The following is a 23,055-nucleotide window of genomic DNA, read 5'->3' as shown; positions in this document are numbered from 1 at the left end:
TGGGAGCTTTAAATATACCATCGAAGTATAACGTGGAATTCTGAAGCCTTTGAAGGATGGCTGTCATAGAGGTAGTAACAAAGCGGAGGATTTCTGGTCCATGGTGATCCTGCCAAATGCTGCCTATTCTTCCAGAAGGCTTCTCTTTCAGCCTCACAGCTGGAACTTTGTTTGTTTGGCAGTGTGTACTAAAAACTGATTATAGTATGTTGTTACTGTGTTACGTGTACTTCTGCTGTGAGATTATACATCCTACGAACAGCAGCAGAGCAGTGATTGTTCCTACCTGTGAATAACTCGAGTTATCGGCAGAGCTGTGCTTTGCTGTTGCACTGGAGGCTCTGCTGAGCGTTAAGGTTGGGTTTGTAACAGTTTGTGTGTCTAAAAGGAGCTGAAGCCCCAGCTCCCACCAGAACGGGATCCCATGGCTCTGTGGTGGGGGGTATTGGCCTGGCTTGCAAAACTGGAGAGAAGTGAGGAAGCATCTGCTGAGCACAGGACTGTGTGAGCTCGTGTTCCTGCCTTTCAGCAGTGATCTGAGTGTGCTGGTTTGGTGCATCCAGCGGTGCTTGTTGGCTCTGTGCAGCTTTTCTTTGCCTCCTTCCATGTTCCTGCTTACCTGATGTGTGCTCTATTGCCATGTCATCAGCACATGAGCTGATCCTTTCTGCTTCATCTTAATTACATGCGGCTCTCCTCAGTGAACTGTCCCTACCACAGGATGATATCCATAAAAATGACACTTCCTAGTCTTGAAAAAGCTCCCTGGGCCTGCTGGAGACAAGAGAAAAGGGCACCCAGCAGGAAGGGAGGCCCGTGACTCGAAACGTTCATCAATCATTTTCTTGGCACCAGGAAACCAATCGGCCCTTCTCAGGGGTAGAGCACGATCAATCACCCAGGGTGGGAAGCAGGACCTCGGCCCTGCTGGCGCACCTCTGTGTGGGCACAGTGGCAGCATGTCTGCACTCGTCTTGGGGCAGGAATACTTCTGGATGCTCATCCTACTTTGTGTCTTAAAAAATTCTGTAATTTTAAATAAAATCTTATGTCTACATATATTCTTATTATAGCCAGTAGGCAGGGGCTATTGGAGTTCTTTTCTAGTAAGATGCTGTAAATTGAAACGAGCGAGTTGTTTATGGCTCGGCTCTGCAGGGCTGCGGCCTGGTGCCTTTGGCTGCTTGGGCTGTTTTCCTCCTCCTGCTTTAGTAGTGACAGAAATGTGACACAAGCGTTGCAGTGATAACGCCAGCACTGCCCCCTCATGCCGGGTGCTTGCAGTGGGTGCGGCGGGGCTCTGGGCCGGCTGTGGGGCAGCGTGCCCCCCTGGTGCCAGCCCCAAGGACAGGTGCTGTTCCTGTGCGCCTTCTCTGCTGCGGAGCGTTTCTGACCTTCCAAACAGAAGTGTTTCATCAGAAATACTCTGGACTTTAACTCTGTGAGAACCCCCAGAGTTTAATGCGCACCATGGTGTGCTCTAGGCTGGCTGTTGGGCAGAGCAGCTCCTGGGCCTGTGCCCATTGCTGATGCCTTCAGGTGCTGGGCAGCGGGGGCAGCAGCCCGCTCGCATGGCTGGGCTCAGTGTAGTGCCTGTGAGTTGAGGCTGCTGACAGCACAGCCAGCTGCTCACAGTGCTGGGGACTGGTTACTAATTAAGAGCTTTGAAGTGACCTTGAGTCTAAAGCTGTCTCAAAGTAAATTTAAGGCTTTTCTTCATTGCAGAAGAGGTTAGGTACAATGGTGTGCTGTGCTGCAGAACAAGTAATGGTGGCCTTGGGTGAAGGTGGGAGGTATCGGGAGCACAGCTGGGCACAGGCTGGCTGCTCAAATCTCTAGTTGAAAATATGTAAAAATGAAGTGGCATGTATGTGGAAATAACCAAAGAGAACAGGACAGTGTGCTCATGCCTAATTGCTTTGGAACTTCTTTCAGTCAGTTAACTCTAAAATAATATTGAAATTCTTCATGTTCTTGAGCCGTTGCCTTTTGTATTGAGCTGTGGTTAGGAGTTCTGATTTTTTTTTTTTATCTACAAAAAGTTATCCTACATGTCAGTAAGGAAGATAATGCCCAGAAAGTGATACAGTGCTAGAGTAGGCTAGAATGCTTGAATCTCTTGTGGCTTATGGTATACGTGCTCAGGAAAAGCCGTCTTGCCCTTCTCCAGGGCAGGGCTCAAGCTGCTTTCATCTCATTCAGTCCATGAGGATAAGGTCGTGCTGGGATTCATGGTTTTGGTAGGATGAAGTATTTCCAAGCTTGGCCAGGGCTTGTAGTTGGGACGGGGTGAGGTAGGCTGGTGCTCAAATGACGAACCTTGAGCTGCACCGCTGGCCAAGCAGAACCTGGCCCATCTGTGAAATGCGGTGGACAGCGGGGCTCCTGAGGTGGGAGTGCTCCTATTTTGATTTCGTAGGGTATTTAATTTCTGTGTAACACAAGGAGAGAACTCAAATGTCTCTGGTCTGTAAGCATGAAGGTGTCGGGTGCTGCTGAGCCAGCTGCTGGCGGAGCAGTGATGGGATGGAGGTGGCCATGGAGGCACCTGGCCTGGTGAGTGGAGCAGTCCCCTCGAGCATCTGCATGGCAGTGCTGTAGGTGTGCATTAAACGTGGGAAAGATTAACTTCTGCTGTGGTGCCTTATGGATTTTTTTTTTTGTTCAATCTAATGGAGTACTGGTTAATTGCCATGCCTGTAATTGATTAGCATTAAACCTTCAGATTTGTTTTTAGAGTGTCAGTGTACCCTAAACTCACTTGAAAGTGATTTTTCCATTGGGAAAAATGAGAGCTTCCCTTTTTTTTTTTTTTTTTTTTAGCCTACATTTTTCCTGTGTTTAAGGCAGGTAACCTCCTAGTACAACTGGAGACAAATTCTAAAATATCTGAACATTAGGAATGATGCTTCTCTTTTAGAATTAGAGCTGTCTTCTAGCTCTCAAAGATCTTTCTGGTGTGCTTTTCATGATGCTTCAGTGTGCTGCCGCACTTAAAAGCTAATAAGACATGGCATCCCACAAAATAAGATTACAGCAGACAGATGTGGATGGAATGAGGCCAAAGGAGAAAGGAAAGTTTCTGGAATTGCAAGCAGCAGGAGCTAATGCAGTTTGCAAGCACTGTGGACAGTAGGCAGAGGGAGGTGGCGAGAGAGAATCAGATTTCCCCCATTTCTTGTTTGTGTGCAGTCTTCATCCCTGGGAGGCCAAATGCTCAGCGTAAGCTTCTCACGCTAACAAAACCCAAAGCTGGTCTTGGTAGGGCTGCAAAGGAAGAGCAGCTGGTACTGGAAGGCTGTAGGTCACTGAATTTCATGGGAGCTGTTTGAATCAGTAATAGAAGAAGGGAACAGTGCAGAAATGCAGAATGTCAGCAGTAGGCTCCTGTAAATGCTACAGTAAGCATACCTGCTGCAACTCCGTTACCTCGTCTGGTAATGGAGCTTTATAGGAATGTGCTGTACCTAGGCTGTTAGAAAGCTTTCACTCTTCCCAGTGCAGCGTGTTCTAATGTTGATTGTGTGTTCAGTAGTTGATTTTAATGGCTCAGTACTTGTGTATTCGCAGTGAAGGAGTTTGCTTTAGTGTGTGGTGCTTACACCTATTTTTCACATTCTAGGGCTCTGTCGAGGCCCTTCCACAGAAGGCAGTTCACCCACTGTAAGCACTAGCTAGTCTTCTCTCATTTCCAGCTTAGTGCTGAGAGCAGACCTCGCAGGGTTTGGCTGCGTCCATTACAGTTAGAAGTTGTAATGCTATCTCCACTAATTAAAATTTGAAGATAAACGCTGTTAAATTCATTAACCTTGAGGTTAAGGGAAAGCTGTTTCCAGAGCTCATAGCATGTTTGTGCTTCTCCAGGATCCCTGTTTGCCATGTGCTGCTGCTGGATTGAAAAGGCGTGTCACAAGGAGGAGGTCTGGTAGTGCTTCTGGTCTGAAGTGTTGGTTATTGGCATCTGGGGCCTCTGGGAATGCTGGATAATTTACAGCTCGATTTCTGGCATGTTCTGTGTGTCACAGTGTGCTATCAGTTTTTGGTGGCTGAGTATTAATCTGCATTGATAACTCCTCAAAAACTACAGTGGTACCTCCACCTTCAATAATATCAGTTAATTCTATTTTTTTAAGCTAAGTAAATGTAGGAGATCAAATCAGTGGATTTTGTTTTAGTAGCATGCCAAGGACTTGTGTTGGACAATATTTTACCTGTGAGCAAAACGTAAGACTTTCTCTAATGTATAGACAGCACCAAGATTTACAGAATGATTATGCAACTGATGTTTCAATATTGGAGTTGTCAGGGCTGCCTGCGAGGCAGTATCCTATTCCACCAAAACATGCTCCAGGTACAGCAGGTGGAAAGTTGTATGTCTAGGAACAAAGATGTGCATCAGGATGCCTTCAGAAGGAGGAATTAATGTTGAGAAGTGTTGGCTGTGCAACAGGAATCTGAGTAAGTGCCTGTCATTGTAGTGCTTTGGGAAAACACTAATGTGATCCTTTAGGAGCTGGAAGTCCATCTTTTATTTTTACTGCCTATCTAATACTGACACTTCTGCATTGGAATGCTAATACTGTAATGCTGCATAACGAAGGTGGAGCCCGGCTTCTCCAGTGTCTGGTTCAGTACTTCAGAACGTGTAATTTAGGTATGAATGAAACATCTGGATAGTAAATGTCACCAGAAGATTGTGAGACACTTTGGTATTAAACTGTGAAGATTAACATGAATCTCAGTTTACAGGCAAAGAAACGCAGATGTTTTATAAGGCACATTTAGGTTTGCCTGCTGTAGCTTCCTTCCCATCAAGTGGATCGCCCCATGCATCTCCTGGAGTTCTTGGGGTTGCTTGTTTGAAGCATTTCTTCATAAGTATGAGCCCTTTGTGGGAACCCACAAACTTTGGCTTCCTGAATACAAGCACACAACAAGCTTTCCCTTTCTGTAGCCTAAGTCTAAAGACAGACACAATTTCCACTATCTCCTCTGAGGGCTGAGCTGCATCATGACCTCAGTGGCGGTGGTGGCTCTGGCCCCCCTGCCTGCAGTGCCAGGCAGCCCCGCTGTGTTGCTGGGCGGGCTGCAGCTGGCACCTGGGGGTGGGCACTGCGCTGCTGTGATGGAACGCAGAAGGTCCTGAGAACTGCTCTGAAACTCGTGGTAAAGCTGAAACCGCAGCATCGCGGGGCTCCTTTCCGCCTCGATTTTTGCCTCTCAAGAGGCATTTCAGGAATCCTGTGACTTTCGATGGCATCAATAAATCAGATACCACACCGACAGAATTTTACTGGAATGTAAACAGATGTTTAAAATGAGGATGTCTGTATAGTGTTTGTTGAATACAGCACAGGTACAGCTCTTCAAGCACTAGGGACATTGAACTGCTGTGATTATCTGCTTTCAGTTGTAGTTGTGAATCGGAACTTGATTTTATTTTTTTTTTTTTCCTTTTTAACACAACACGAAATATTTATCAGGAGATGACCTTACCCTGCTCCCCTCTGCAAGCAGTGTGTTTTCCTCACTGAGGTGAGATGAGCAGCTCCACACGATGTAGGGGAAAGGGGAGGAATGTCTCTGTATGGTAGCATTAGCTGATAAGGGATAATGAATCACCTTTAGCTCAGGTCTGTTCAGCAGCAGCTGATCTGTGGGGCTGTGGGCCAGTCAGCCTTGCCTCGGACCCTGGGGAGAGCATGGAGCAAATCTTCCTAAGAGATGTTCCCAGGCATGTGCAGGATGGAAGGTAACTGGGACAACTGTGGGTTTACCCAGAGCGATTCATGCCTTCTTATTTTCTGAAGAAATGACTGGGCCCACGAATGAGAGTGATTTGCTGCTCACCTTTATGTGAAGCAAGGCTTTTGGTGCAGTCTGCCATGTAATCAGTGTAACCAGCTGGGGAGGTGAGAGTGAAGATCTCCCTGCGCTGTCTGGCTCGAGGGGCAGCAGCCGGTTGTTCAGAGACAGTGGTGGCCCCTCAGTGCTGGGTGATGGGATGGAGCGTGCTGCTGGGCTGGCAGATGGCACCAGACTGCTCTGGAGAGCACAGCTGCTATTCAGAAGGACTTCAGTAACCTGAAGGAAAGGGCTTTGACTGAAACAAAGTTCCCTAAGACAGATGTCAAATCCTGCATCTGGAACATGGTAACACCATGCCAGTGGTGTGGGCTGGGGAGCAGCTCTGCAGAAATGGATGTGGGGTCCTAGGGAACATCAGGGGAATGTCTGTAGTGTGCGCTTGTGATGATAACAGCTGACTGTGGGCTGGCTTATGTGGAGCCAGCAGGCTGAGGGGAGTGACTGTTCCCCGTGTGACATGGCGAAGCTGCAGCTGCATCACTGAGATGGGAGGTGAGCTGCAGGATGCCTGGAGCAGGGCTGCTGGGATGGCTGGGGCAGGAACAGGTGACAAATGAGGACAGGCCGAGGGGATTGCATTTGTTTAGCTTGGCGAAGAGGAGGCTAAGTGGGGATTAATTGGCACTCTTCCAGCCCTTTAAAAGTCATAGATAAAAATGAAGTCAGTGTTCCTCCAGAGATTTGTGGCAAAAGGTCAAGACAGTGGTTGTGAGCTGCAAGAAAGGGAATTCCTGCTGGATGTCTCGGGGAGTGTGGGAATAAAGATTGTGTTGGGAGTGATGCAGCGCTGGAATATGTGTCCAGAGAGGCCACGGAGTCTGCATCGTTAGAGATGTTCAAAGCTTAGTGAATGGCTCCCTCAGCAAGCCAATCCAACCTTCAAAACACGTGGGAGATCAGCTGGATCTTTCTTTACTTAATATCTTTTTCTTGGCAATCACATAAAGCATCACTGCATTTCATCAGACAGATTCATCTGCAAAATTGATTGTCTGCTGGTAAAGCAGGGGAAGATGCAAGTTGCTGGATGTGCTCTCCTGGTCGTTCTGATCGCAGTGCTCCTGCAGCCGCTCGGGGCACTGCCTTGCTCACTGTCCTCTTCCTGAATGTAAGATGATAATGCTTGGTGCTGGCACCAAAACTCATGCACTGATACCTTCAAAGTCCAATGCTATGGCACAGGTTCAGGCAAGTTCATTTCTAGGAGAGGGGTCCGTATAGCCCTTCAATTAGCATGAGTGGGACAAGGGCAGCCAGAGGTCAAGAGAAGTTCAGAATAGCATAACCTCTTTTTGCTGGCGTTTCCAAATGTTCCTCATCCTGCACTGCCCTCCAAGCTCTCCTTGCCATCATGTTTACTATACAGCTGTAAAAGTCAAAGAACAAGGCCTGGCTTGATACAAGGGAAGTTAGAGATCGAGTGGTTGAGAATAGGTAGCATTGTTGTTTAAAACAGGAGAAATAATTGATTTATGTTATGGCGGCCAATTAGGCTGTAAACTGAGAAACTCTTAAAGCAACCCTGTGGCTTCAAGGCAGCTTTTTGCTCTGATTTCTGCTCAGCAAGTAAGGGGTACCCCAATAAAGGTCATCAGCTCCATGAGCTAAATTATTAATTCCTTTCATGCCATTCTGGGCTTGTAAACAGTATATAATACAGGAAAACAATTGGCATCGTTCACTTACTGGGCAGAGGAAAAGGTCAGAGGGTAAATAGTTGTATTGGCAACAGCTGGTCTGCAGAGCAGAGCAGACTTTTGTCCTTTTCATCTCCTAGAGCAAACCTGTTTCCAAAGTTGTAGCTGGTTGTTGATCTGTATCTCTTAGCTGAATTGTCTTTAGGAATTTAATGTTGCATATAATCATGAAAGTAAAAGGGCTGGTGGGGTAAGGGTGGATAAGAATGCTTCATCGTCAACCTGGTCAAAGCAAGTTATAGGGAAAGTGCTTGTGCTTTGGTAAAGTTATTAACAAAAAAAAAGTGATTTGAGATAAATAGGCTCTGAACACCACTTTGCCAGCAGCATGAGAACAGAAGTGCTGCTGTGCTGGTGTTGTGGACTTGCCCTGCTGTGTGTCTGGGGGACTCGTTGCTGGGCTCCAGCAGCGCCTGCCGGAATGTGGAGGCAAATCTCAGAACTTTGGGCTTGAGCAGAAGGAAGATGTGACCTGAGAGTGCTGGCTTTGGTGAACGTATTGGTGAATATACTAGGAACAAAAAGCATACAAAATGTTAAGCCTGGACTGAAATTTCCCTGTGTGGTGTAGCTAGGAGATACTGTTGTGCTTCTGTTGTCTTAACATTTAAAGTGGCATCGTGGGAGCAGGTGTAGAACTACAGGAGTTGAAAAATCCACACCAGGTTGCTCTTCAAATGCTTACTGCTCAAAAATCACTCTTTCAAAGGCTTGTGCTACTTGGTTGCCTTTTGCACCATACTCCATGACTAACGCAGCTGTTTGCAGGTGTAGCTTGCTGCCCAGGTGGTTTCCTCTGCAGCTCTGCCATCTGGTGCTGGGCAGCAGGTAACCCCCAATCGATGGCCATCTGCTGCCTCAGCCTTTCTGAAAGCTCGGCTGTGCACAGAAATGGGCTCTGTGGGCTTTCTGGTTGGGCTTGCCAATTCACCACTGTCAAAGTAACGCTGCACTTATTTTCATACATATGTCAAAGTATATATGGCTTTAAATAGGAAAAGCAAGGGGAAAACAAACAATCCATGAGACTCTTCTCAGGAATCCAAAACTGTTCAGAAGTCCTGGGCAGCAAATACCTTTATTTCAGCAGGGAACAGAATAGACATAACCCAGTGCACTTCTGACTAAACCCCTCTTTGCTGTTCCTGTGGCTGGCATTTAGTGCAGTGGGCTGAAGCTGTTGGTCCTGTAAGACCAGGTCTCCTAAGCAGAGCACTCATGGATGCAGGAGGGTTCCATTAGCACAGGCATGGTCTGTCTGCCCTGTCTGCTCCATGACGGCGGTCTGCTGAAGCACTTGGGTCTGTGTGGTTTGCCTAATTACAGCAGAACTTTTCACTTCTCAGTGTAAACAATAGTCTTCAGTGAATTGCTGCTGCCGAATAAATCAGAACTGTAAGAATGTGGCAGATGTGGTTTGGGCTGACAGCGAGCTCTGGCTGTGGCTGCTCTGTGCCTGAGGAATGTGAACTCGTAGTGTGCATTTACTGGGTCTTGAAGACAAATATGATAATGATACCTTTGTGATATCTGCTAGTATCAAAATGATAAACGCTGATTTGTTCAACTTGGGCGTTTGTGGTAATGGATGAGTAAATGCTCTCTGTTCTGAGGCAGATCAAGATCCAGAGAGAACGCGACTTCATTCTACCCAGTCTCAGATTAGGATTGACCCTGTTACTGGAAAATGGCTTTTTCTTTGTTTGGCTCCTGGAAAGTTGGATCCTTCCCAAAATGCAGAGGGCACCTGGCACACCCTCCAGATCACATTCTGGCGTTGTGGTTTTTATTAGCAAAGCACAGGAAGGTTGGTCTGTTTGCTCTTTCAGCTGTTACAAAATAAAGCTTTTGGAGTGTCTTTGTCTTTAAAGGCGTTGCTTCTGGTACTCCTTTGTTCCGTGTACTTCTGGAAGGGAATCTGCCTTCCTATCAGGGATCTTTTGAGATTGCACTGGCCACAGACATCTTTTCAGTTTGCAGTAGTGCTTCACTTACAGGATGATACTGTGCACAGCTTAAAGCTGTCAGAACTTGGATTTCTTCATGGTGAAAATATACTTAAACTATTGCAGGTCAGATTGTTGGATGGCTGCTCCGAAAGCAGCTCTGCAGATAATGGATGTGCAAGAGAGAGAGGCTGTAAAAGAGGAAGGGTGAAAAACTGCTGCTCATGTACATTTTCAAAATTAAAGGCTTCTGAAGTACCTGGTAAAATGCACATCACAACTTTCTCATTTTCACTTTCCCATTAGCTTCAGATGTGGAGCAGATGAATTCTTCTCCTGTCCTTCCTATGAACTCCATGGCCAGTAAGTACCTCTTTTTCTTGCTGCATATAATGAGGTAGTATTTCTTGTTCAGAGAGCATGTAAAGAGATGCATCGTACTGCCCTGTGCAGACTTGGAGAAGTCTGCTAATGCTTACAGAGCTGAGGATCTGGCACTGGTTAGCTCTTTCCCACAGAAGTAGCACCGAGCAGGTCTGCAGTCACTGCTGACACCAGCAGAAGGTGGCACAGGGGGCTTTTCCAGTGGAGACAGGTCAGTGAAAGCTGGAAAGTTGATGCCTGAATGTTACAGAGTGAAAATAAAATGTGAGGTGCTGGTAAATTGCCCTGTGGTAAAAGTATCTGAAGTGCTTCTGTATCATGCTTGGAAATTCAGTAGCTGGAGGCTTCTACTGAAATTGAGAGCAGACAGTAAAACCCACTTTGCTTCTGTGGCCAAAACGCTGCTCCGCACCTAAAACGTGAATTCGGGATCCTGCAGAACTCCATCTAGCGGTGCCTGCTGTGCCCGAGGACCGCATGCATTTTGTTGGAGTCCACTAGATGGCAACAAGTTGTTGTCAGATGTTATGGACCAAATTCCAAACAATTGTATTCCAAATAGAGGGATGGTCTTTGTGCAGACTTTTTATTTAAAACAACTTATATCATTTATGGAAACACCGGAGTTCTCAAGTGTGGCAGACTATGAACAGGTGTCCATTGAAAAGCAATGCTCAGGTGTTCCCAGCTGCTAAGAACCTGTCCTGTTCCAGGACACAGCCTTGTCTCCTGTTGTGTTGGTGGCACTCAGTTTGTTGGAGGACTGCTGTCTGTCTGCCTTGAGAAATGTAGAGCTAATGAGAACATTGCTTAATGTTCTGTTCAATCTTTTTAGACATAATGCATGAGAGGCCTCAGTGCAGTAAAAAGTATTAAAACAGAAATTAATTTTTACCATATTCTCACATCAGGATGTATCTGTCAAATACTAAAAGCAAAGGCTGTCTGATGCAAGTTGAGCAACCTTCTTTTTCCCTTAAGTGATTGTTTATTATTGCTAGCCTGAATGTGTCCAGCTACAGCTTTCTTGTTTGTAATCTTTGAACTGAAAAATGCCTGTCTATATTGATATAAACTTCTGACAAACTAAATAAACTGAGCTCTTTGAGTTCTTTCAATGTCTTCCTGTCTTGTGCTCTCACTGTGGGTGCAGATGGGCAGGCAGTGCCTGCTGGTAGAGGCCCCTGGTGTGCAGGTCCTGCTGCCCATCCTCCAGGGCTGTGGTTGCTGCTGGCGTGGAGCAGCTGGTGCCACAAACATCCAAACTGTCCTAGGCATGAGCATCCAAAACTCCTGAACATCTCTGCTACAACCTGTTCCCTCCCCGCCTGGTAGATTTTTTTTCTTGCTGTCTCATTACTAAATGGAAGTAAAGAAAAAGACAAAAGGACTTCCACAGTGGAGCAGGAAATGGAATTCTTACACATATTTGTGCATTCAGAGCATTCAGCTGTGGGGTGTCTGCCTAAACTTTCTGCTTACGCATTAGCAAACTGTACTGTAGTCTTTGTTCCTGAAATGTCTTATCTGGAATAACTGAAGCGAGTTATTCTCATATTCCTTTGCAATAAGGATGAACATCTGTCAGGGATTTCTTCTATGTTTTCATAAGGACATGTGGAGAAAAGCAGTGTAGGCCAAGTGGTATTTCAGTGTTTAAAATAACATGAATGTGCTTTCTTATTTAATAACCCATTGGGAAAAGTCCACATTGTGCAGTCATACTCCTTGAGTCTTCCAAACATGCTTTAAAGTTTCAAAGGCAAAATGTCCACCTGCATCCACACCAAGCCCCTGCCAGGTTTTGTGGCTGGGCATCCAATCAGTTCTGTGGTGCTCCACAGAGATTTCTAGATGTGACTGCAGCCCCCAGCCCACACCAAGGCTGCTGGGGCTGCACTCACTGGTGATGGCTCACACTGAACAGATCCCCTCTGCCACACGTGGGAGGACTTGTTCTAAAGCCTGAGTTCTGCATGGAGTAGTCTTCAGCTTGTCAGTCTGTTGAACTCAGCAAGGTGGTTCCTGGCTAAACTGAAACAATTTTGTCTTCTAGCAGAATAAGCAAGCAGGGATTTATTACTAAGATTCACCGAATTGGAATTCAAATGTCTGTAGCCCATTGTTCTGACTTGAAGTGTGCAGCAGGTGTACAGCTGGTGGCTGTGCAGTGCCCTGTGCTGCATGTCTCAGCAGGCTGCTTCCAAAGCACCCCGTCAGCAGCTGCAGGAGGAAGCATGGCTCAGGAGGATGCCTCCACCCATTTAGCAGTGAATTGACTGTGGTACTGCTGGGCTGAGCACTGACCGCCTGTGCTCAGGTGGCTGTGCCTGGCACCATGTCCTGGGGTCTTTTCTTAAAGAAGTAAATCATGTCTGAAGTTGCATTCAAATGTGTTCTGTGTGGAAAAAGGTACTTGAAGGCACTGGTAAGTGCCAGTGAGTAATCTATTTTTGCTCTTCAATACGCTTGCTTTGTGCGAGTAAAACTTCACTTAAAGAACACAGCAAGAATGTTTATATTCCAAGATGATGTTTTTAATGTGCTTCAATAGTACAGACTGGCACAGAAATGTACCTGATAAGGCTTCCATATTTATACAGATGGCTTGTGTGCTTTATAAAGGATCCCCCATAGAAGCAGCATGGACTAATGCTGTCTGAAGATGGTTCATGATTGCTTTCTTGTACTTGGAACAGAAACACAGCCTTGAAAAAAGCTGTGTTTGTGCCCTGTTAGAATATCTGCTTTTCTTCAAGGTATGCTTGTTTTATCCCAAATGTACTGCTTTATAAATGCTAATCTGGCGGGCTGCTAGGTAGCACAGAGCATCCTTGTGGGCATGTGCTCCCTAATGAGCACAGCTGGCACGTTCCACTGCTCCTGCTGAGCCCCAGTGCAGCCCTCTGGTTACTGGCAGGCAGAACTTGACTCAGCTTCACCAGCAGTAGGCATGCGTCCCCTTCCTGCCAGCCCCAGGTGAGCAGCACAGTCACGCAGCCTCTTAGCCAGCTGGTCCGCAGTTTGCATTCATTGATCAGTGAGTTGATAGCAACAAAAACCCACCGACAGCAATGAATGTTGATTGCAGCCATTAGATGCTGGGCCGGAGTGCTGACAGCCCCGCTGTGCGGTGTGGTCCTGCAGGGCAGGCGGCAGTGCAGTCCTTGGTCGCAGGGCACGCAGTTATTTCAGGGCTTCTTGAAGTCTTGGTGACTTCTGGAAATTATGTTTACGTGGGGAGGACAGTAGAAAAACATTCTGTGCTCTGCTAATGGCATTAAAATATAACTTAAATTGCCTTTTACGTAAAGGTGATTTGTTTGGTTACTCATGGATTCCTGCTGGCAGGCAGATTGCTTCTATGGATCAGACGATTCTCAACTCTGTAGCACAAGGCTGAGAACTGCACATTCGTCACCGCACCTTCAGCCTGTTGCTACTGAAATGATTGTCCAACAATTCTTGAGCGCAATCCCTGTCCTCAGACTTGATGAGGGCTGGGTTGCATTCCAGAAATACTTGTATTACAGCAGTATGAGAGACATCCTGCCCAAGCGTTTCTCCTCTCGGGGATTACTGCAGAGCCACCAGCAGAGCTTGCACAGGGCCAGTGCCCTGGCCAGGAGTGCTGCTCCGTGACGGTCTGTGTGGCTGAAGGCTTTCAGACCCCCATGACAGGGAACCTCTGGTGGTTGGGTACCAGATGCCCAGTACTGGCAAAAGCAATGTGCTAAGAGCCTGTTCTGTTGTTTTAATTCTCCTGGATTGTGTGATATGAGCAGATAAAGGTGCAAAGTGAACTTCCAGGGAATAGCTGTCACTTTCTGGAGCCTGTGCTTTCTTGTGGGTCTGAGACAAATAACTCATGGCTGTGTGCAGAATTCAAACTGCACGTGATCTCTTCTACAACAGCCCAAACCAACAGGCGTGTGGCTCTAAGGTTCTGTGGTTCCGTGCTCTTGTGAGGGTGCTGTTACAGCAGGCTGTGTGTAGTGCTGCACCTGAGCAGCGAGCTGGGACAGCAGAGCAGGTGCTGCTGAGCTGTGTGTGTTCACCTCTCCTTTGAAGGGAGGGACATTTGCCTGTGTGCCTGCTTGTAAAGCGACAGTGAGTCATGGGAGCAGCTGGGCCCTGTGGGGAGGAATCCAGTCCTCTGGCAGTGCTGCTGGTGAGCAGCTGCTGAAACCCAGTGCAGGCTCCTCGGAGCAAATGAGCTGACATTCCAGAGCTGCTTGTAGCTGAGCTCAAGTTGCCAGTCCAAATGGGATGGGTTCCCCTTCTGTTCTGAACACGTACCATCCTCAGGTTTGTTTCCAAGTGTACCATATGCTGTAGATATGTTACTACTCTTGTGGTGTCCGCACAAAATCTTCCATTACTCTCAGATACTTTGTTTTGCAGAAATTCTGGTCTAGCTCATAGTCTTAAAAATAGAAAACAACCATTTCTTACACATCAATTCATTTTTTGAGAAAGTGGAACTGGAAAAACTCCATCTCTGTAGCTTTCAATATGATCTGTAAATCACAACCTGCTAATAGCAACCATATGTACATAGCTATGAAGGTTCAAGCTCCGTTTAACAGAGGGTTTGTGATAAACCTCAAGGTACAGTCAACGGTCGATGGTTTTTCTTAGTTCTCAAACTCACCGACAGCGTTGAATGTTCACTGAAGCTATCCAAAGATGGCTGTATACATGTACTGTGCATATTTTCCATGCATATGTTTTCCATAGACTAGCAGTGGAAACACTGCTGAGGGCTGCACATTCTTTATTGCAAAGTCTTAAACTGCTCCGAGTATTTTAATTACAAAATGGAGTATTTTAATTACAAAATGGAACTCTGAGGACTAATGAATAGCAGAAATATAACAATACTGTTATCGGTGTGAACTTGACTTAGCGGTTCTTAGAACAGCTTTGAATGTGTCTGAATGGCAGTTGTGAAAGAGAGCCTTTCTTCCTGTGGATGTGTGTATTGTCAGTAGCTGCTCTAAGGTTTTTGGAGCATTTTGGAGCCTGCAGGTCGGGTCGCCCTCCAAAGGAAGAGCCGTGGGGTGGGGGTTGGCCAGACTGATCCCCAGCCATGTGATTCCCAGTGGATTCACCCAATGCTGAAATGTTTTCTGGGCTGACTGCAGCAGGGTTGATGCTTCCAGCCTTGCAATTTTGCATATAGTCTCTTTAAATTTCTATATTGCATCCAGTCATCTTCACTTTTTTCCACCTGGTTTGAGTGGTTTGAGAGAGAAGCTACTTGCAGCTTATTTTTAGAAGTGGAATCTGCTGCTGTTTCTGAAACAACTGCAGGGAGTGAAGCAGAGCTCACAAAGTTAGCAGGAATCATTTCACTGTAAAATTCTGCAGACGATTTCAATTCAGTGTTTCCTCTCATCCTAGGGCCAAGAGAGTTCTCTGTGAACGTAACTTAACAACCTGTGTATTGTCTGCAAAAGTAGTTAAAGCCAGTCAGTTGTCTCATGCTGAGCAAGCTGCATGTTCATGTGAGAGATGAGCGTGTTCCCAGAATGCAGCTTGGAGTCGCTTACATGGACTGATCCTAATGGTGCCATTAAGCATCAACTGATCCTGAAAATTAAAAGAACTCTCTGCAAATCGGTCTCACCTTGTTCCTGCAATCTTTTCCGAGTAGGAGCTGGAGGAGAAAAAAGCAACAAAGCAAAGTAGCATTGCTAACAAGCAGCGATCAGCCCGGAGCAGTAATCCTTGTGTGCCGCACGGTGAGCGCATGTGCCGTGTGAGCGTACAGCAGGGAAAGCATGAACAGACCAAGCACAACACGGCAGTGTTCACGTGCTGCGTTGTGAGAGGCTTTTGCCTCAGTTCACATCTTGCTCCCTTTGTGCCCCCCACCTCCCACTCGGTCACGCTGTCACCTGCAGAGCGCTCCATGGCAGCGGAGGGAAGGCCAGGTACAAACGTTTGTTTTGTCCCAGGGCAAGCTTTAGCTGTGCCATGAGAATGTTCCTGTTGTAGGTGTGTGTGTAAGCAGCGATGCTGCAGCCAGACATCTTTCACGTTTAGCGCTGATGCTTTTGTTTCTTCACCCTGCCCCAAGGCTCAATGGAGGGCTGCTGGATACATCTTGGGGTAAGGTGAGATCAGGGCACGATGGAACCAATCTGCACCATTTGCCCTGTGGGATCGTAATGCTACAATGTTATATCAGAGAAAATAACCACAGAGCTCTTCTGGGACCAGAGAGAAAAGAAACTGATAACCGTTTCCAAAGATTTATGGAAGATTTCACAAGTTACTGTGATTCAGTTTTGAGCTGACAAATTTGCTGGTGGATACAGCGTAACTCCGGACCTGTGTGAGGTGTTTGATTTAATAACGTATGACACCTTAAACTGGTATGATATAAATTTGCTATGGCAAATGTTAAAAGGATTAAAAAATGACAAATAAGGAGGTCTCAGCATAATTCTAAATGGGAACCTGACCAAGTTGATGACTTATGAGTGACTGTGCTGTGTTGTAAAGCACTGCTCTGCACACCTGGGAGAAACGCTGTTTCAGTTGTTGCAGGGTTTTGTTCTTTTGTTTTAAATGGAAAGATGAAGGATAGATACAAACATAACTCCGTGTCTCTAGATAAACAGCAGAAATGAATGTTTTGGTAAAGTCAGATGCGAAGTTTGATGTTTGGGAACAAGGAACATTGACTGTTCTGGCACCAAGGACTATACTGTAAGCAGCAGTACTTGCTGTGTCAGGTCAGCGACTGCATGTGTGTGCAATCTAACTACAAGAGGTACTGCAGGGACAGAGGCTGTTACAGCTGCACTTAGTTCTCCTGTAGCTGCTGACACAGTACTTTGTCCTGATGAGTATGGGCTATGCTATGCTGCAGAGATCACTGAACAGGAAGGGTTCCTAAAAAGGTGAGTGGAGAGCAAAGGAGCAAATCAAGACTATTGCCAGTCTGTTTAGTTCAGTGTCAGGATCGAGTCGATCAAACCAGTGGTATGCACATGAAAATTGCAGATGAAGGTCTCTGAAGCACGTTGACAAAAGGCAGAGAGTTCTGTCCTGTCTCTTGGTACCCTTACCCACACCGCAGAGCACAGCAGAGCTCCCTGAGCTCCGTGGTGGTTCTGGGGCTGCAGGGAAACACAGACCTTGGGTCTGGGCTAACTAGGGGAAGATGTTTTGGCTTCACAAAATTGGTGTGGTCTTTTGTTGCAAAAGTGCATTCAAGAGTGAAAAGCTTATTTTGAACTGCAGAGAGATAACGCTGCAGCAAAACAAAGAGGAAGCAGAAGCTGAAACATCTGTACTTTTTAAATGGAACTTGCTTTACCTTCCTGTGGCAAACACACAAGCTCTCAAAATCAAACCCCTCAACCCGTTACCTGCTAAATGTAGTATCTGTCAAATGTGCTTGCAGGGAGAACTGCTGCTGGCCTGGAAGACGCTGCGTTTGGGGGCTTTCTTGCTGACCTACTTACATAGGAGCGATCACACTGGATTAGGCTTCAGCTCAGTATCTGTCTCCTAAGTTGTTTTTGTGCAGGGATCAGCCGCACAGCATTGCCAGCTCTGCCTCCCTCTTCCCCAGGGACCAAAGGGAGGTGGAGCAGCTCCTGCACCCTGGGGGGCTCCTCTGAGCAGAGCTGTGGGTCTGCAGTGAGCTGCATGTCGGCAGTGTGGGCCTGCAGCGTGCGTAGAACAAAGCCATCTCAGCCCAGGATATCTTTATTTCGTACGTCTTCATCTTGTTTTACGTAATGTAAGAAATCTTCTGTTTAATTCAAAACAAAACCAAGTGATGGTTGGGAGCTTTGCTGAATTGCAGCTATCAGCTACAATGAAGCAGATCTAAGCGGTGGTTAATGTGCACGTAGGGAAGGACATAAGCAGGAGGAACTTGCATATATTTCTTCCTAATCATCTGCTGTCTTTCAGATGGCTTTCAGCTCCCTCTCTATGTCTCAGCCTCTGCGCATTCAGTAACCATGAATGAATTTGTGAGGGTTCTTCAGCAGCATCCCTGTGAACTCCTCTTATCCTACATCTTTTACGTTTATTGCCCCAAAGATTACTGTCAGTATTCACTGTCAGGATAGCTGAGATTCCTCAGTGTTAACTTCCTGCAGTTGTGCTCTGACACATCTAATGCTGGGTAAAGCAGCTTCTGTGGATACACCACCACTGTCTGTTGGTATATCCAGCATGCTAGTGATTCTTCGTCACTGAAATATTTCTCCTGCATTGTGACAGTGGTGAACTCAGGTAAGAACTTCCTCCGAAGGCTGTGCTGAGTGCTCTTGTTGATGGCAGCTGATCTGTGCACCAAGGCCCAGCCCAGGTTCTTCCTTTTGGTATTTTTTTGTCAGTGTGGCAGTCCTGTTAGCCAAAACTACTTCTGCTGTGGAGAATGGACTTTCTGCTTTCAGATGGGAATCAGTTGGAGTTGGCCAGACTTTCTGTGGTAGGATGGGCAGAAAATGCTATATGTTCTTACCCAAGTCTCAGCAGTGAGGTTGGAGATATCCTTATATTTTTCTGAAACACAAAATGTAGCTGGAGATCAGAATGTTAAAAAGAATCCTGGTCTCTGGAATTACTCTCTCCTTTATTTCTGATCAGCATGCTACAAAGCCTGCTCTATGGGCATTGCTACGTGCACCTTAGCAGAAATCATTTTAATGCTTCAAGACTGAAGAGAAGTGCAAAAATCGCATGTGTACTTGACAGAGAAAATTTGTGTTGCACAGTAATCAGAAGAGAGAGCTGAAGAGTTTTTCTTTATGTGCTTGAATCCTGGAAGAGCAGACTGACACGTGGTTCTCCCTGCAGAGGGAAGGTCCCTCCTGAGCAGGGGCAGCTCCCAGGTGCAACACGTCCCACACGGTGGCTGTAGCAACGTGCCTGTGTTCACAAACTGATACTGCCAAAAAATACAAAAATATCTGCTTTGGAAGCTGTACGGATGGAGAGGGATCAAACGAAGGATTTGCTTTTCACAGTCATGTCCTATCCATTGTAACTTGTCCTTGGGTGATGGTCTGTGTTTTTCGGCTATATAATCCAATTCTCATCTGCCAGACTTCTAGACTTGCAGTTCTTCTCAAAAGAAACACCTCTGAAACATCACTTTTTTGGCTCCGCTTAGAAAGCATGGCACCTCTGGGCCAACTCTACATTGCTGTCTTGAAGCATGTATTCAGGATGTATTTAATATGGTAAAGATTTTACTTCTAGTACCTACTAGAAGTACAAGTACTACTATGCAACCAGTTAAGTGCATAAAGCACCTATTTTATTTTTTTTTCTTCTTGTGGAGGCCATGCAGGTCCCCATTTCCTCACTGGGTGCCCATTGCTGTGCTGGCAGCACCAGATCCCACCCAGCCCTGGCTCAGGTGTCTCTTTTAAGTCTGTGTGTCAAAAGATGTGATGCAAGTCTACGTCCTCTGTCTGCAGAGCATCAAAGGGAGTTGTAATTCCAAGTGCACTGCTTCCTATGGCATTCATGGGCACATGGATGCAGATAGGTTTCTCTTATTGCTAAAAGATAACCTTATGTAGCGTCATAAGATAAAAAAAACCAAAAAAACAAAAAAAAACTTTAGAGACCACTGATCTTTTAGATCATCCTGAGGGTTATGAAGAGGACACCCAGTACTGTACCAGCTGACTGTTTCCTCCAAGCTGTGACCTGTGTGGTTCCCATGCAACCCACACAGACCTTATTTTTGAGACTACGGATTCCTTCTTGCCTGTGCATTTAGCATCCACTTCTCCACTGCAAGGCCCCGGTGCTGCAAAACATGGGCAAGGAGGGGAAATGGCTCCCATATGCTGAGAGCCGCAGAAGCGAGCATCCTGCTGAGCCTGCCGTGTGCAGCTCTGCTGCAGCAGCTGCTCCTGGCTTGCGTGGCCACAGTCCAGCACCCATGGCTGCATGGGCGCCCTGAGCTCGATCTGTTAGCTCTCCTTTTGTGCTCTCTCCTACAGCTGTTTGATCTCACTGCCTGCATTTTCTCCTGGGCTGTGATGAGAGCACAGCTGATGTATGGGTGTTCTGTGCCAGTTATCGAAGCACAGCAATGAGCTGCAGGGACTGTAGATGGTAGTGCTAAAATCTGGTTAGAGTACTGTTTGAATTGAGGATTCAATTATTATGTCGTTTTACAGTTTCCATTTTGTACTGAATTCATTGGTATTTACAAGCTATTTTCTAAGATTTTAAGATACTTTCTCTCCTTCCCCTTCCAAGCACTTCCACCAGCACGTTTGCCCAATACCTGGTTCTTCTGACTGGAACAACTCAGACCTGTCAGTAGAGAGGAATCTTTTCTACAACACAGATTTCTCTTGGAAACACTTTGTGGTTTCACAATGACAACCCAGAAAGCATAGGTTGGTATCTCAGACACTGAGCACTAGTGTCAAAATGCAGATGGTAAAATCCTTGCACACGAGTAAACGCGAAGTTCTGGAAGAAGCCTGGTTCTGCTCAGACAGAGCAGTAAAACCCACTGTCCTGTAAGGGTTCCCCAAAGCTCACATGGCACAAAGGAAACGGCCCCACTGCACTCAAGTATTGCAGTATGTTCTTCATTTGCAAAGCGTAACGCCAAGCACTGCATCTATCTGCTGGTTACTGAAGGTAAAAATGAATTAAATAGGGCAAGCAAAGCTGCAGCTAAGCTATTATGTATTTCACATTGCTTAGTGTTTGGCATGTGGGCCGAATGCTTTAGATTATAAGGCATAAGCTTTTCAGAACCTTAAGTTATTTCAAAATTAAACGGATGACAGGCACAGGTCTGCTGCCTGGATTTGATTTTCTTTGTGCGTTAGTAGAAGTAGTAAGCAATGTCTATGTAAGTATCTAATGAAGCTATTTTCTACTGTTATAGGTTTACTATGAGAAACAGACCTGAGACAGCACAACATTTTGAATAAAACAAATTGAACAGATTCTCAGAAATGTAGGTCACAGTAACAGATGACCTATACACGGTCCTACTTTTTGATGCAACTGTCTAATCTGCTCTGAGAGTACTAGCCAGACATCATTCCTAATTGACCTTGATATTCAGTGAACAGAAAGAAAGCTAAAGCCACGCAATGTTTAAATCTTCAGCAGAAGAAATATGTGGTGAATTTGAACGCGTTCCCTTTCATACTTACAATCCGCACTTGTCCTGTGAACCTTTGTCTGCAAATGTGTTGGCCATCTGAGAAATCTGAATTTGAGACCCCAGCTAAGGGAATGTGACTGAGCAGCCACTGCTGTCAGTGCGGCGCCCACTGCACAACGCAGCTCTGCAGCGCGGCCGTGCGCTGGGTCCCCGGGCTCCGCACTGGGCTGCCCTGATGGCTGGCCTGGGAGAGCTGTCGCTCCTGGGCAGGTGGGCGCAGCCTGGGCCGGGTCCTGCAGAACGGGACCTGCGGGCACTGTCACTGATAAGCTGCTGACGTTTCGGGGCCCTGGAATGCAGCACAGCACAGTGAATGTCTGGCAGGGGGGCCTGGGAAGTACTGTGGGTTTGGTTAAGCCCTTACCACCTCTGTTTACAGACCAGACTGACTCTTTTTGTTCATGACCCTGACTTTAAACGCATTACTTGCAGCAGGCACTGCAGACTTCCTTCCTGTGTGCTAAAGCAAATGTATGGGGAGGGCCAGGAGGAACGAAGCAATAAGGCCTCATGATGTCTTTTCAAGAAAGCTATCATCTCATTTAGGTTACCGGTTAAGAATTGTACCTCAGGAGGCTTTCAGACTGATAACCTCTGGTTTGCTGGGCCTCACAAACTGCTCCATGTGTGCTTCTTTGGCTGGCAGTGACCGCTGCCATCAGCAATGCAGTGCTGTGTCCTGGCTGGAGGAGCAGGGGCTGTGCACCGGGCATGGCCCCAACCCCACCGTGCACAGCTGCAACACAGCTGGGATGGAAGGCAGCCCTCTGCTCAGCCAGCACTGCTGCTGTTCTGTGAGAGCAGCTGCGCTCACATGCACGCTGGTACGGTTAACACAAAGTTTGGTGGGTGTTGAGATGCAGTATTTCAGAATTTGTAATTTCTGATCATGGTGACGCGTGGCCTTTGTCTGGATGGCTGCTGAGCTTGCACACAGCTTTTGGATGCTACGGGGAATCTAAGAACGAGTGAAGTCTACATAAAAAAGTAATGTTATGGACCTACGGATCAGTTCTGTGATATAGAGACACATCACTGTCTTCTGAATTTTAACGGTTGAAATGTTATATCAATAACACAGTTCTGAAGTGATTATGGCATCTGCTGGCTATTATGGAGATAAAATGAAATTCTTAAGATTCCACATCTTTTGTTGAAGTGCCACACTTGGTCGGACCTGGTGCATTTATTGGCAGCTGAGCCTTGTCATGAGTGTTAGCTGTTAATGAGCGCTCAGACTGCACACGCTGTGGGATGCTGCAAGTGCTGCAACTTCAAAGTCTGTTTGTAGTTAAAAGGTTTCTTCTTTTTTTGTGAGTCTTCATGAACTTTACGTGGGAATGGGTGTAAGTGGAGGTGGCAAAGCTGCTACCTGTTACTTCTGGGAAAAGGTTAAGAACCTGACCTAACAGGAACTTCAGCAGCTCTCAGCATCCTTTCCTGATGTGCACGACGGGATTATTCCATCCCAGCTGAGGTTACAGACGTTTACAGGCAGGGATGTGCCCAGACATTCCTTTTACAGCTGCTCTCATTAGGCACAGGCTCTGCCAGCCTCTAACAGGACACTTCCATTCTGAGCAACGTGCTCAACAGGTATTAAAACTGAGCTACCTAATTGCTAGGCAGAACACAACACGATGCGTGTTCTCTGTTTAAGTAGCAATTTCAGATTGTAATTTTTTAATTTTTGAAGCAGCCTACTGATGAGCAGCTGGTATCGGCACTCACAGGAAGCAGAAAAGGTGGCTGCTATGTAAAGTACAGCACTATTTATTCTATGAGTGCTTTGCTGGTAGATGCATCAATGGCCATAACTTTTAATAGACATCATCTGGAATATTTTCATTCAGAGGCTCCTTTTCATGGGTCCTCCTGAGTCAGTACCAGCAAGGAAAAACAGAAAGATCAGAACAGCTTGGGGATTCATGTCACCCAAGTTCTACTGTGAAGTAGAACCATGCCCATCCACCCA

At 46.4% G+C, this 23,055-nt stretch overlaps 1 protein-coding gene across 3 annotated transcripts in view; it reads left to right on the top strand.

Moving 5' to 3' along the window:
- NR6A1 (nuclear receptor subfamily 6 group A member 1) overlaps positions 1–23,055 on the top strand; it is a 65,781-nt gene that overhangs the window by 3,466 nt on the left and 39,260 nt on the right. For 2 of the 3 annotated variants that reach the window (XM_052667988.1, XM_052667987.1), the window contains exon 2: positions 9,818–9,874. The exons of the other annotated variant lie outside the window; for it this stretch is intronic. In XM_052667988.1, coding sequence (XP_052523948.1) covers positions 9,818–9,874 — 57 coding nt within the window. The remainder of the gene's footprint in view (positions 1–9,817; positions 9,875–23,055) is intronic. 3 annotated transcript variants of the gene reach the window in all.

The sequence above is a fragment of the Tympanuchus pallidicinctus genome, unplaced genomic scaffold, assembly GCF_026119805.1.
Source record: "Tympanuchus pallidicinctus isolate F22 unplaced genomic scaffold, pur_lepc_1.0 scaffold8, whole genome shotgun sequence".
Taxonomy (NCBI): domain Eukaryota; kingdom Metazoa; phylum Chordata; class Aves; order Galliformes; family Phasianidae; genus Tympanuchus; species Tympanuchus pallidicinctus.
The sequence above is the reverse complement of the archived record's forward strand: the minus strand, read 5'-3'. Positions and strand labels throughout refer to the sequence as shown.